Genomic DNA, 15,081 nt, shown 5'->3' with positions numbered 1-15,081 from the left:
TATTTTTAAGATTTACCTGTGTTGTAGCACATATCAGTACTTCATTTTTTTTTTATTGGATTCGATTCTATCCTCTGATCTATATGTCTTCACCAGTATGACACAGTCTTGGTTATTGAGGCTAAGTCTTGAATTCAGGTATTGTTAGTCTTCTTTCTTTGTTCTTCTTACTCAAAATTGTTTGCCTCTTTTAGGTGCTTTGAATTTCCATATGCATTTTTAATTAGTTTATTAGTTTCTGCAGAAGAAGCCAGGTGGGATGGTGATTAGAATTATGTTGAATTGACATCTTCACAGTACTGAATCTATTAATTTGTGAACTAGATATCACTACTAAAATCTAATTTATTTCAGCAATATGTTTTAGTTTTGGTGTTCCAGTCTTGTACTTAATTTTTTTAAAGATTGATTGATTGATTGATTGATTTAAGGTGGGGAGGGGCTAAGGGAGAGAGAGAAACTTAAGCAGACTCTGTGCTAAGTGCAGAGCCTGACACAAAGCTCTGTCTTACAACCCTGAGATCATGACCAGCTGAAACCAAGAGTTGGACGCTCAACCAACTGTGCTACCCAGGCACCCCCATCAGTTCCATACTTATTTTGTTCAGGTTAATCTCATTTGTTCTGTGTTCTTTGATGCTATTATAAATGATATTTTGTAAAAGTTTTATTTTCTAGTATATAGAAATATAACTGATTTTCAAATATTGGCTTTGCATCCTGAGAACTTGCTAAATTAACTTATTAATGCTAGTAGATTTTTGGAATATTCCTTAGGTTTTTCTATGTATACAATAATTTTGCCTGCAAATAAAGACAGTTTTACTTCCTCTTCTTTTTTATTTAAATCTGTGTGACTTTTGTTTCTTTTTCTTGCCTTATTGCACTAAGACATCCAATCAAATGTTCATTAGTAGTCATGAGAGAGAGGATCCTTGCCACTCTAGGGAAGAGTTTTTCCATTGTTTGACCATTAAGTATGATGTTAGCTGCAGCTTCTCATAGATGTTCTTTTCTGTGTTGAGGAAGTTTGCTGAGAGTTTTTATCTAAATAGGCCACATGTTAAATTTGGTCACGTGCTTTCTCTGTATCTATTGGAGTGATCTTTTTTTTTCTCTCTTTTATAGTGTTAATATTCTGAATTACAGTGATTGCTGTGTTTCTTTTTTTTTTTTTTTTTTTTTTGATCGATTGCTGTGTTTCTAATGTTAAACCAACCTTGTAATACTGAAATGTTTATTGTACCCCTTGGTCATAGTTAATTATTTTATCTTGCTAATACTTTACCTTGCTAATGCTTTCTTAAGGAGTTTTGCATCTGTATTTTTTGGAAAAGATCACTCTGTAATTTTCTTGTAATGCCTTTGTCTGGGTTTGGCACCATGGCAAAGCTGAACTCATAAAATGAATTGAGAAATATTCCCTTCTCTGCTTTGTGAAAGAGTTTGCAAAAACCACTTTGTTTTGATTTGCATGTACTGTGTACATTAGTACAAACATTTTATTGGATGACAGTAGGGAGGGAAAGATAGCTGCAGACCTGTAGGACCAATCAGTTTGTCAGTCTGAAGGAGACTATTTGAGCCATTCCTTAAGCCCATGGTTACTTCCAGAGATGGTGAATTGGAAACCTACCAGGTCTCTAATGCCAGACACAGAGAGCAGAGGCTTTTAGACCAACCCCTATATGACAAGTACCACTGGAAAGGTATCTGAGTATTTTTCAAAGCAAATGTGTCTGACAAAACAAAGCCACATGTCACATACCTATCAGTTGTGATATGAAGTAAGTCAAGGGAAAGAAAGAAAAAATAAAGATCATAGATTAGACTCTCAGTGATCTCACTAGTGAGATGAAATTAAGACGGATGCACTTGAAATATTTAATAACAATTTTTTTAAAAATAGAGAAGCTGTTTTTTTAGTTCAGCTGTTTAAGAAAAATGACAGCCAGATCAAAAATTCAAGGACAGGTGCTCTGAGAAGGGAGAGCTAAGAATGAGTCCATATGATGAAGGAAGGCTTCCAACAGGCAGAGGGATTTAGGTGAGACCAGTAAGGACTGGTTGGATTTAGATTTAGAGAACCAGGTAGTTTCAGGGCGGTTAGGCCAAGTCTCCCTGGCAGGAAAATAGAAGCATGTATTGGATGCACAGTTGAAGTCAGGTGCAATGCTCCTGGGCCTCCACAGCTCCTAGGAAATTCTTAGGTAAATGCACCTGGGAGGCTATTGCCTGTTCTCGTGTTTCCCCCTCCTAGTAGACTAAGAGCTTCTTGAGTGCACGGAACATGTTTACTCATCTAAGACTCCATAGCACTTGATACAGTACCTACTGCATATTCAGTGTTCAGTTATTGAATGAATGAATGAATGAATGAATGAATGAATGAATGAATGAAGAGAATTACTGCCCATATGAAAAATAAAGGGTACCAGTGTCCCACGGGGTTGACCTTGGATTTGGAGCCACATAGAATGGTCAGTGTACTAGCTTGTGGGAATAACATCTCAGTAGATCCCTTAGAGGAAAGCTGATGTTTCACTCTGAACTCATGCTCTGTCTGCTTTTTTTTTTTTTCTTTTTTACTTTTTAAAACCAGAACGTTTATTTTGACTAATCGTTGAAATCCTTAAGATGAACTGGATGCTGCAACAGCTGCCCTCTTGGGCTTAGGTGTCGTTCCTTCACGGAATCCATGCCTGAATCTGCGGCATACAATTTTTAGGTGCCTCATTCGACCGGTCCCAGTGGTATTCCGTCTTTTAGCCTTGGCACTCCAGTTATACTTTCTCTTCCGCTTGGCAGGGTAGCCACACTTGCCGCAGGTGGACTTCTGAAGGTGGTAGGCCTTAGAGCCACAGCGGCGGCACAACGTGTGCGTCTTATTGCGATGCTTTCCGAACGATGATGTCCCCTTCGTCATCTTGTTTCCGCGGCAGACCCCAAAGAGCTACTTTACCAGTCATACTTAATTATGGCTTCATAATAGGATCACCTGGGGTGTTTAAACACAGATGCCTGAGCCCCATCTCAGACTGATTAAATCAGAATCTCCAGGAGCTGTGCCCAAGATCATTCTTTTCTTTTTCAAGCTCTCCAGGTGATTCTAAAATCACCCACGATTGAGAATCACTATGGTACACTGTTGCTTTTGAGATAACTAAATGGGCTTTTAAATGTGTCAGCTGTAAATGATTGAGCACGCAGTATAAATGCTTATTAACACCACGTTGTAATTATATCCACAAAGATCCCCCCCTTTTCTCTCTTTCTGTTGGATATCCTTTAAATAAAAGACTACAAATTTTACATCTTTATGAACAGAATTAGAACATTTGCCAACTGAGGAGAAGCAAAGTTATGAAATTCTGAGGTAATATTGCTCTGGTGTGGCAACCAGAGCTGCTGACAAATTACCCCTGCTCAAACGCTGGGTCTGAGGAAGCATTTCAGGATCACTATTCTTTATTTCATTCTCTGGTGCTTTTAAAAAAAATCTACTCCTGTGTTCAGTATGCAATTTTTTTTTTTTTTTAGCAAGTTCCACCTTATAAATTCTACCAAATACAGTTTTATAAGCAATGTGGTATAAAAAGCAGATTGTTTCTAGTGGGAAACCCTAGAACTGGGTCAAAAGTATAAGTGTGCACACTAGCATGCATGTGCATTTTGGGAAAGGCATGGCTCTAATCAGACACTCAGGGGACCCAGGACCCAAACATGTTTAATAAACAATGCCTTTGTCTAAATACCTTCTCTGCACAGAATTCAAGGTTGTGTGTGATTTGGATTCTGCCTACCTCCCCAGTGTCATCTGCTACTACTCTCCCTCATTTTCTATGGACCAGCAATACAGATATGCTTGTAGCATCCAGAATGTGCCATATTCCCTCACTATTCTGGGTTTCTGTATGCGCCGTTTGCTGGGCCTGGAGTGATAGTCTGCCTTATATCTTCAGGTGTCATTTACAGAGCTCTTCATCTTAGACTGTCCTGGACAGTGTCTGCTCCCTCCACTCCTGTGCCTTCTAGCATTTGTTGTATTCTGCTCTAATTATTGGTTTACAGCTCTGTCTCCCCATCTGCACTATAAGCTCCTTCAGAGGTGTGCCTGTCTTTTCATTCATGCCTAGCTCCTAACTTAACATCTGCCATGTAGAATGCACACAAGGGATCAACAGCAATAGGACAAATATGTGGCCTTTTCACTTATAGGTGCTCTTGATCAAACTACAGAATGGATAAAAGAATCTGTCAATGAAGAACTACTTTCTCTCTCTGAGACTGCTTTAACTCCTGGGGCTGAAAACAGCTCTAAACCAAGCCTGAGCCCTACGCTGGTGCTAAATAACAGTTATTTAAAACTGTTACAGTGGGATTATCTGAAAAAGGAATTACCAGAGGTGAGTGGGTTTTTTCCTTCCCTCAAGTTTTCCATCATTTTAATTCTCAAGTTCTATCTGTGCATCAGTTGGTCTAGTGTTGCATGTGGTTTAATGACTTTCCTGGAATCAGATAGAAATGGGAGTTTGGATGTAACATTGCTTGTTTTATATTTTCATGGTATTGAGCTTCCCTTTCTATTTTTACATTTAAAATAAATATGCTAGACACTCATGACAGATGGAGCACGTCTTCAGGAACTGACAGAAAAGCTGAATCAATTGAAAATTATTGCCTGCCTGTCCCTAATTACCAACAACATGGTGGGTGCTCTTACAGAAGGCCTCCCTGAGCTTGCAAACAGGTTAAAAAGGATTTCAGCTGTTCTACTTGAAGGCATGAACAAAGAGTAAGTTCCAAGTGTTTATATCTGCTCATCCTCATATTAAGGCTCTGCGTGTGTTTCAGAGATTGTGAATAATCCTGGATGTCTGGATGTGATATTCAGGGCTGTACTTTAGAGAAGCCTATTTTATACCTTCTATTTCTAGAATTTCTTTTAATATCTCTCTCTAAAGGTTTATATTTCCTTTCATAAGAAGGGAGAGGTCTTTTCCATGACAAGTCCCAGACTGAGTATCATATTTCCACTTAGGATGGGCATGTGCAAGAGCTCTTATTTGGCAGTGCTGTGAAACAAACAAAACCAGAATTCCAAGCTATGTGTTTAGAAAGCCTTATCATGGAGGCTTTCCTATTCAGTTCTGATTCCATCATTTTTCTGCAATGAAGTATATACCAACTTTACTGATCCAGCCTGCTATCAAGTCTTTAGAAGTAGTGTCATCCTGTCCTTCAGTGATGTGACACAAGTCCAGTGAAGGTCTTGTTTTTGCTATATTCATTTCCAGTATCAAACCTTAGATCTCATTTAGATTTTGCATTTAGATCATCCTGTTGCAAATCCTGTGCAAGTCAGAAAATTCCTAATCTTAGTCAATGATCAGATGTTTTCATGGGTCTTATATGGGTCACCTCCTCTTGCTGTGTCCCCTTTCAGGTATTTTTAAGACCTTACATTGCTCATTCCTATCTTTGGAGTGAGTTGCATCTATTCTTCCATCTCTTTCCCATTATTCAGAAAACACATAAATTATTTGATAAAATCCTAGAATATTAAGAGCCAAGAGGAGCCTGAGTGATTATAGCATCCAAAGTTGTCAGAGAGAATGGGATTTGCCTTGGGGTGCACAGCGAGTAAAAGGGCAGTCCAAGGCCTGAGCCCTGGGCTGTGTCAAGGCCCTTCCTCTTCTACTGCTTCTGTGCTAATCAGCCAGGCTCATTTCCTTCACATTCCAGGACCCAAGACCTAGAATTAAAAGGAACTTTCTCTAGGTTTGCAGCTGGTCTTACCTTAGCATTTCCCCACATGGTAACTATTTCTTTCCAGAAATTTTTATTTATTAAACCTTTAGAGAACCCACAATGCTGCTAAGTATTAATATAAAGCATATAACAAAGTGGTTACTAAGAAGTCAAGCTTCAGGTCAGACAGATCAGGGTTTAAGTTCCAGCTCTGCTATTAGCTTGTTAGGTACCCTTGAACAAATTCCCAAATCACTCTGGGCCTCATTCTCTCACTTGTAAGAAGGGATGATTGTGCTTACTTACAGATGTGGGAACTTAAGATGATTCACCATGAAGCACATAGTGCAGGTGTCTGGCACATGCTGCTTGCTAATAACTGGTTAGTTGTAAAATCTCTTCTTTATAGAGGCTCTGCCCCTCTGATTGCTTTATTGTTTTAATTTCCCATACCCACTCCTGTTCTCTCATCCTTTAATTCCCATTTTTGCAGAGTTATCTTTAAAGACTATTTCTGGATGGTAAGAGACATTTTTAATCATCATTCCCTAAAGGCGTGGACCCACCACATGCCCTTTCTGATCACGTCTTTTTCCTTACCTCTTAAATAACCCTCTGCCAATTGCTTTTCATAGTTTTCTGGGATTTTTTTAAAGTTTCTTGAAAGTAACAGTAGGAAGGAGCTTTTTTGATCATGACAGATCAAGAATTTTAGGTAATTTGTCACTATGGTATTAACATCTGAATATCTTCATTTCTTGTGGGTTTTTTAACACACATTTCTTGTGGGTTTTTTATTTGAGAGAGAGGGAGATATCACAAGTGGGGGGAGGGGCAGAAGAAGAGTAAGAGAGAGAACTTCAAGCAGACTCCCTGCTCTGAGTACAGCACCTAGTGCAGGGCTTGATCCCAGGACCTTAGGATCATGACCTGAGCTGAAACCAAGAGTTGGTTGCTTAACTGACCCTGAGCCACCCAGGTGTCCCTTCATTTCTTGTTTTTGGTTGGTTTTATAGATTCACTGTTGAGGCATAAAGGAATTGATTCTTACTTCATTTTGTAAGCATAGATTTGACAAAAAAAAAAAAAAAAAAAAACAAACTTGAATTAATTTGTTCAGACCAAAACGTTTATTTTAAGAAGTAAGTAGGTATTTTCCTTTCTGATGGTCCTGCATGAAAATGAAGTTGCAGACATATTTTCGGGGACCATACTTTTCTGATTTTGCTTTCCTAACTAAACAGTACCTATGGAATTGAATGGTTTTAAGTATTTAAAAATCTGCTACACATAAGGGTTGGTGCTTGGGAGGAGTTACTATATTCTAAGTTCATGCTAATAGAGGTACTTACTGTCTTTGTAAATGAAAAGTGACAGACATTTGAAACAAGTTGGTATATTAAAAGATAGATATAAACTGCTGAACAAAAAAACCTATTCCTGATGCAGTTTTGTTTCATGTTTTTTTAGGACCTTTAACTTGAAGGAAGTCCTGAATTCCATTGGTGTTCAGACTTGTGTTGAGGTTAACAAAGCCCTGGTGGAGAGAGGTTTATCCACTTTAAATGCTGAGGTCCAAGCTAATCTTATAGGTCAATTTTCAAGCATCGAAGAGGAGGACAATCCTATCTGGTCCTTGATTGGTGAGTCATGTTTTTATTGGTTTCTGCTTCAATTCCAATTTGCTTTAACTTGCTGGTTTTGACTAGTGTCAAGTGTCAGTTGCATTTTAGTCTTAAACAGATTACCTGTTCTTTTTGGAGAATAAATATAAAAATATAAAGAAAGAAATTGTAAATTTCAAAGGTTTGAGACTCATTGCTTATTCTGTGTGTATATGTAATAATAGAGTAGGGGAATGTTCGAGGGCCCTCTGTCTTACTATCCAGCCAATAGATTTTTATGAAGAAAATATCGTAATGCTATCAGTAACGTTAAAATCCTAAATCAGTGCAACAATCCAAACCCGCTGGCAGTAAGTTCACAGAAAATAGATACCAATTCTGCTGTGAGCAAGGCTCAGGGAGCTAAGGCCTTTTTCTCGGTCAGACTTAAAGAGACAATGAGTAAAGAGTCTGTGGAACTGGGGCACATGATGGTGGGCTTTTTTTGTATTTGGTTTCTAGGCAAGTGACCATCTCGGTGTCAAGTTATGTTGGTGAGTTGGGAAAATGGGGAATGCATCAGTTAGGACTCTTTCTATTACCTGTGACAGAACTGAACCAGCTTAAGCAAGAAGGAAGTGCATTTTCTCACATAACCAATAAGAGCAGAGCAGGACTGGCTCTATATGGCTTAGTTAGAGTTCAGACTGTGTCACTGGCACTAGTTTCCCCACCTCTACTCTTCAACACTGCCTTCCTTTGGGCTGGCTGTCATCACAGATAGGCTCTTTTCTGTCATGGCAAGACAGCTTCAGCTCCAGCCTGTATCTTTCCACATTGCAGTCAAGTGAAAAACAAGGTATTGGCTTTACTGTTAACCCAAATAATGACCCCAGAATTGAGCTTCATTGGCTCCAGTTGGCATGGCTGTAGGTCAAAACACATTCTTGAATCAGTCATGGTGGCCAGAGGGGAAGGAACTGGAGCTTGAGATGTATGTTCAGTTCCTGGAGCCAGAGTGAGTCTGCTTTCCCTGCAGCACCTGGTCTGAGAGAGAGGAGATGATTTCCCCCAGACCAAATTGGGGTGCTGTGGCCAGAAGGAGGGGGAGAGGGTGATGTGGGGCACAAAGCAAGTGTCTGCTGCAGAGAGTGAGGAATAAAGACCAGAAGGAGGAGAAGAGGAATGGGACCTATGGCTAATCTGCAAGTTTTCAATGTACAACACTGACTTCCCTAAGAGTACAAAGGCTTGTCATTATTTATTTGAGGCTCTCACATAGTTTCTCTCATCCTTACCCCTGGGGACATGGAATGCTGGAGATTTAGGCCACTAAAAGCTCAAGGCTTTAACTGCTTCCCAGAAAGGAGTAGTGCCAGTGTGCAGCACTGTGGGCTTCTTAGAGGTGACCCTGGACGACAGTGACAAACACAGCATAGCTGCAGCCCCCTGGAACTAAGCCCTTCCCTGCATGCCTTTGCTGCCTACGCCTTTGTGTCCTCACAGCCTGTGGTCTCCAGCAGGGCAGCCCATACCTGGGAGGAGGAGGGGCAGACTGTCTGCAGTCTCTACCACACACCACTAGCCCCACTAGTGTGCAAGCCTCATGAGGATAGAATGCATGTTTCTCTGCTATATCCCTGTACCAGGCTGGACCCACAGCATGGCATTTAGTAAATACAGCCGACCCTTAAGCAATATGTGTTTGAACTGCTCAGGTCCCTTACATGCAGATTTTCTTTGATACAGTACTGTAAATGTGTTTTCTCTTCCTTATGATTTTCTTAATAACACTTTGTCTTCTCTAGCCTATTATAAGAATGAAATACATAAAATATGTGTTAATTAACTGCTTATGTTCTCAGTAAGGCTTCTGGTCAACAGTAGGCTATTAGTAGTCAGGCTTTTGGGGAGCCAAAAAGTTCTATGTAAGTTTTTGACTGTATGAGAGCAGTCAGTGCCCCTCACCTCCATGTTGTTCAAGGATCAACTGTATTTGTAGAAGGGGTGAGCACATCAGAGACTTAGCTGGGTAAGTAACTCATATAACCAGCTGGTTGCAGACTAGGGACTCTCAATGAGTCAGACTCCAGAGCTCATATTCTTAACTACTCCCAGTGGGCACTGTAGTCAGAACTGGAGCCCTGCTGTGGGTTGGCACGGTGGCAGGAGCATTCGGGTGTCTTCTGTGCCCTTGCTGTGGTTAAGGGAAATATTTGTAATTCAGAGGGAAGTTGGGATGCCCCACCTGGATGCACCACCCCATGGTGGCCTCTTAAAATCCCATAAAGCACTTTTTTTTTTTCACCCAGCTATTCCCAGTCCAACTTTCCTGCTCTTTTGCAAACTGAAAGCATTTTTAACCTCATTCAAAGTATCGTTGCCTAGAAACTCAAATGACTCACTTGAGTGGCCCTCCCGAACGACTCTGGAAGCCAAGGGCACGCCTTTGGCAGGGACTCAGTTTGGCTGCTCCTAACTGGACAAATGCTTCTGTCATTTTAGTCTTGGCCTAAAAACCGACTCGTCCACAGAGGAGACAGAACCACTTGTCAGCATAATAACAGTTTTGAAAGAGTTTCTTTCTTTAAACAATCTTGCAGGAAGGTGTTGGACCATATCTGTGATAAAAACAGACCTGGGCTCCAGAGAGTAGGCAACCAGTCTAACGGGAAATTTAGTACACAATTGACTCTTAATTTTCTGCTTGCAGAAGAGTTGGAGTAAATTAAGCTCTTAGAGGAACCCAGAGGCATAAGAAGGACCAGTTAGCCTTGGTTTTCTTTCCCTCATTCTGGTACCCATAGTCTGCCACCTTTTGTTCTTGATGGATGTGCTGTTTATTTACAATGGGAGTATAACTCCCACTGTGTTCTTAGCCTTTTAAGATAACTAGAAAAGTTTTCTTTCAAACCAGCTTTTTTTCAAATGCATATGAGAAAACCAGGGGAAAATTATTTTTTAGATTACCTGCTTTGTAGATTATTTGTGTGCTTGTAGCTATCAGTTTTTTAAAAGTAATTTTCAATTGTATAAGTGATACATACACAAATGATTTCTTCTTGTTTCCATATTACAGGTGAGGCCAAGTTCTCTTTGCCCACCCCATTCCTCCCTGACTCTCTTGTTTTCAATTGGACGTAGTCACCTTTATTGAACTTTTTCATTCCATTCTTACTTCATTTCAGTTCAGTTCAGTGATGTGTCTTCCACATGTGAGGCCAGGGATATAAAGATAAAAAAAAAGACACAGCCCTCATCCTCAGGGAACTCCTTGTCTTAGAAGGGAGAAAGACACATGTTCTTAAGTAACAGTAATATGGCGTGATTGTCTGATGGATGTTAGGGAAAGCCACAGAAAGGAGGTAACTTTAGGTTTGTCATTGAAGGATCTTTTAGACTTTGGGCAGAGGTGAGGTGAGAGGGAAGGGTTGTCTCGCAAGAGAAAATAGTTGTGGCTAAGACAAGGACATGTGACATTGGGAACTTAGAGTTCTAGGTCAGATCTGGCTACAATGTGTGACTTTTGGGAGAAGTGTTTGAAGACCAGTGTTTCATTAATGTGATCATTGTCCATATCCTATGGACTGTGTTCTCCTTAGTAAACTTTTCTTTGTGAAGTTTCCATTTCCAAAGCCAAAGAAAGTCCTTGGGGCAGCATGGCCTATAGCGGGTCTGGCCTGTCCAGTAACTATTTGACCAATACTATCGCAACCTAATTTACTTATACATTTGCATCCTTTTATAAAGTTGCCTTACATGCAAATAGACTGAAGCAGGGAAGTAGGATGATGGAGAAAATGGCAAACTGGAGTGCCTGTTGGGGCAGCCCTCCTCAGTGCCTCCATTGTTGGCTGTAGGTAGGGTAACTGTATAATTTATTGTCCAAACCATGACACTTTTTAGAGCATTTTTGTTAATTATGCCAGGACAATAGGTGTAAACCCTGACTGTACTGGGAAAACCTGGATGTGTGGTTACTCTGGTCCTGAGGTAATTTGTGCCTCCAAGTTTGTCTGATCTCTAGATTTTTCAAGAGGAACAGGAAATTTGGATTTCAATGCAAAATCCCCTGATTTTAAATAGTTTCTATAAAAAAAAAAAAAACACACAAAACATTTTGTGGGACCAAACTGGCAGTACCAGTTTACAAACTCAACTTTCATGTACATAAATAAAAAAAATTATGGACACTAAGTGTTAAGTTTTTGTAAAAGAGTTCCTGTCCTACTCCAAAGGTGCTCTATGCTTTTTGTCTCTCAGCCATCGCTGCGTAACAAGGCACCTCACACTCCATCGCTTAAAAAAACACAAATCTTTAGTGTTGCTCATAAGTCCATGGGGGCACCTAGGTAGTTCATCTGGTCTTGCTGGACTCATACATGCATACGCAATCAGCTCTGCGTTGGCTAGGTAGCTCTGCTGACCTTTCCTGGTCTTTCTCGAGCGTTTGTAAGCTTTTTGGCTACAAGTTGGTCTAGGATGGCCTCACGTGGAACAGCCAGGCTTCCCTTAGTGTGGTCTCTCACCCCGCCCAGGCTTGTTCATGTGCAGTGGTGGGTAGAGAAAGCAGATGTGACCCACGGCACTTGGAGTCTCTGTATGCCACTAGCATACCGGCACTTCTGCCACCTTCTGTATCAGCCAAAACCAACCATGAGGCCAGCCCCAATTCAAGATATGGGGAGATAGTCTATAGCCTTTGATGGGAAGAGCTGCAAGGCAACCTCATAAAGGACATGGATACAGGGAGGGCAGAAAATTGGGAATATTATGGCAATTCACCCGCTGTAATTATTATTCTCATTTGCTTTTTAAAAATCATGTTCTTTAATAATGGGACAGATTAAAAGATATCTTATTTTTTTCCTCAGATAAACGAATCCAACTATACATGAAAAGCCTACTTTGTCTTCCAAGTCCTCAAAAATGCATGCCTCCCATGCCAGGAGGCCTTGCTGTCATTCAACAGGAGTTGGAAGAGCTAGGCTCTCAATTTGCAAACATTGTGAATCTCAACAAACAAGTGTATGGACCATTTTATGCAAATATACTTCGAAAGCTGCTCTTCGGCGAGGAAGCCGTGGGAAAGGCAGATGCTTCATCTTCTGACTAAAGAGGAACTGACATTGGATGCAAGGTTGAAAATCCAGCACTTTGGTACCCAGTCTGTTTCCACCAGTGGCATTACAGATATGGCACATTCTCAGTCCTGTTCGTGGTGCAGTGTTAGCTTGAATTTGTATAATCCAGTAATATTAACGTTGCAGAAAACATGCACATTGTATACACCCTATTCATGCATCATTTTCAAATTCAAAAGAGATGTTTTTAATGGACAGAAAGTAATTTGTAATTAATTATATTACCTATATAATATTTGTAAATGTTTTCATAAGCATTCATATATGGCTTATTCATCAACCTTAAGGAGTTGTATTTCCTCACTTGTCACTATCAAATCTAATGATTTTTAATTTTGGTACAACTTCTTAAAGGGTTGGAAGTCATGAGAGTAACCAAGGGGATTTATGTTCTCAATAAATGATGTGAAGTAAGCATAATTGTATTTGAAATGTACAATTAAATATTAATGTGTAATAGAAACTTACATAGTAAGTCTTCAAATTCCACAAATGTACCAAATCACATTTTATATTACCAATTGTCAGTATTTGTCTAGAACTTAAATTTATTAAAAATATTTTAAAGCTTTATACAAATTTTAGATAAAACTTCTAGTGTTTATTTAGTGAAAATAGGAAAAAAAAAATCCCATCTAAAATTTTATCCCAGAGGTTGGTTTCTGCCTGAAACTTACCCTGCTCTCTGAGAGAAACAACTTTTGCACAAATATCTTAGTGAATGTCCTTGCATTTCTCAGGCCTTGCTTGGTAAGGTTTATGTAAGATTTTGATATTTTTACATAAGGCAGGAGTGGTTTGAATTGATTTATTTATAAGAAGGGAAGCTAATAACAAAACCAGATCCCCAGGAGATCCCCATTCTCAATGGAGTTCACATCTGAAAAAGAATTAGTTGAACTTTGAATTTTTTTAACCATATAACTTGCTAGCAGATGCCCCCTGTGCTGACTAAATTCTTACCCCGCTGTTGACAAGATGCTCTTCTAAGTATCACTATCATCTGACATTCTTGAGCATTAAAGCAAAACTTTGCCAAGCTGGCAGTGGTTGTCATCAGGATTTTAGAGAAATCTGCTTGTCCTGGAATTACATACTTCTCTTGAAATGTTAAGGGAAGCACTACAGTCTAGAAAGTACTTCATTCCCATAAAACACATTTTGATTATTTTGTACCCTAAGCATCGAATCTTTAGTACTCTGGTAAGGAAGAGTGGGCAGGAAGTAAAAAGGAGTACTCCTTTCTTCCTTAGCAACTTTTCCTCACTATGACTCCCACCATTATGGTGCTACTTAATTATTTGATAAAGTTCTAGGAAATGATTGTGCGAATAAAGTGTCTCCAATCTTTACATTTTGAAGGGATCTGCCAAAATTTGCGGAACTTTTGAAAGTCTTTTTTTTTTTTTTTTTCTCAGAATGACCAATATATAAATCAGCCATTCTATCTATCTGAGCAGCTGTGTATACATAGAATTTTCCTGAAGAGCACATCACTGGTCTTACCCATTTTCTCTCTCTCTTCCTGTATTTCCTGTCTGCCCGTGTTGTCCTGTGCGTAGAAACTATAAGGTGCTGAAGATTTTTGTTTTCATTTTTTTCTCTTCAGTTGAAGTAGTTTTCAACTGTGTTCACTTTGGAGCATAGGTAGCAGGGAGGGTCTGACATGGAAAAGTAATATGTAGTGTGACTTCTTGTTGCTTTCTGATGTAAACTGTATGCTTAATGGGAAGACCAGGTGGTGTACTTTTTTATCAGTAGTTTGGAATCCAGCTGGTATCCTTATATATATATACTTGATTATACTGCATTTGCAAACAGGAAAACAATGTGCAGACATTTTTAAAAAATACATTTAAAATGAAGGGCATTCTGCTGCTTTTTCTTTTTTTCTTTTTTTTTTTCTTAAGTCCCAAAGTAAATCTCAACATCTCAAGTCTGCATTTAGGCAACCGCATTTATTACTATTTTAAAAGCATATCCCTTAGCATTTTTTTCATTTGTTTTTGGGTTTTTCATTTTGTTCTACTTAAATGTTTACTTCTACTTTTGAGGTTTTCTTAACATGGTCTTATTTTGTAATGTCAATTTTATTAGGCACCAAACACACGTTTTCATTCTTCTGCTAAAACATGTATTGTGTGCACTAGTTAAATTTTAAAACATTAAAAGTTATTATCAAGATAGCCAGTGTCTCTTTGTTTTCTAAACCACCTTTGGGTAGCTCAGGGCTGGGATATTGTACAGCCTTTATTGTAGTTGTTCTAGAATGGTTCTTCTGGTGATTGTCAGAGCCTTATAGAGATCAGGTCATGTTCACTCACACAGTCAGACAATCAGTCAACAAATACCTACTGAGCATATACTATACGCCCAGGAGTATCCTAAGTATTGTGATACATAGTGACTCGACAGACACTGTCCTCAAGCTTATAACCTAGGAAGAAGGACAAACTTGTGAACAATCACAACAAAGTGTAATAAAGGCCATAAAACAAGTACACATAGTGTGCTATGGGGAATACCATCAAATTCTATTTCATGGAGATCGTTCTTGAACTACAATAGGAAGGATGGGCTGG

At 39.3% G+C, this 15,081-nt stretch overlaps 2 protein-coding genes across 5 annotated transcripts in view; one reads left to right on the top strand and one right to left on the bottom strand.

Moving 5' to 3' along the window:
* TCP11L2 (t-complex 11 like 2) overlaps positions 1-14,685 on the top strand; it is a 38,548-nt gene extending 23,863 nt beyond the window's left edge. For 3 of the 4 annotated variants that reach the window (XM_077914780.1, XM_077914779.1, XM_077914781.1), the window contains 4 exons: positions 4,219-4,406; positions 4,614-4,795; positions 7,222-7,394; positions 12,230-14,685. In XM_077914780.1, the coding sequence (XP_077770906.1) occupies positions 4,219-4,406; positions 4,614-4,795; positions 7,222-7,394; positions 12,230-12,471 (785 nt within the window). In that variant the 3' untranslated portion in view covers positions 12,472-14,685. Of the gene's footprint in view, positions 1-4,218; positions 4,407-4,613; positions 4,796-7,221; positions 7,395-12,229 lie in introns of those variants that run through there. The other variant, XM_077914782.1, reaches the window with a different exon arrangement.
* LOC144323857 (large ribosomal subunit protein eL37-like) lies at positions 2,568-2,948 on the bottom strand. The gene has a single exon (XM_077914783.1). The coding sequence runs from the start codon at positions 2,924-2,926 to the stop codon at positions 2,633-2,635; it is 294 nt and encodes a 97-aa protein (XP_077770909.1). The 5' UTR covers positions 2,927-2,948; the 3' UTR covers positions 2,568-2,632.
* Positions 14,686-15,081: the final 396 nt, after the last annotated feature.

Source organism: Canis aureus, chromosome 11 (assembly GCF_053574225.1).
Source record: "Canis aureus isolate CA01 chromosome 11, VMU_Caureus_v.1.0, whole genome shotgun sequence".
Lineage (NCBI taxonomy): Eukaryota > Metazoa > Chordata > Mammalia > Carnivora > Canidae > Canis > Canis aureus.
This window is presented reverse-complemented; position numbering and strand designations above follow the sequence as displayed.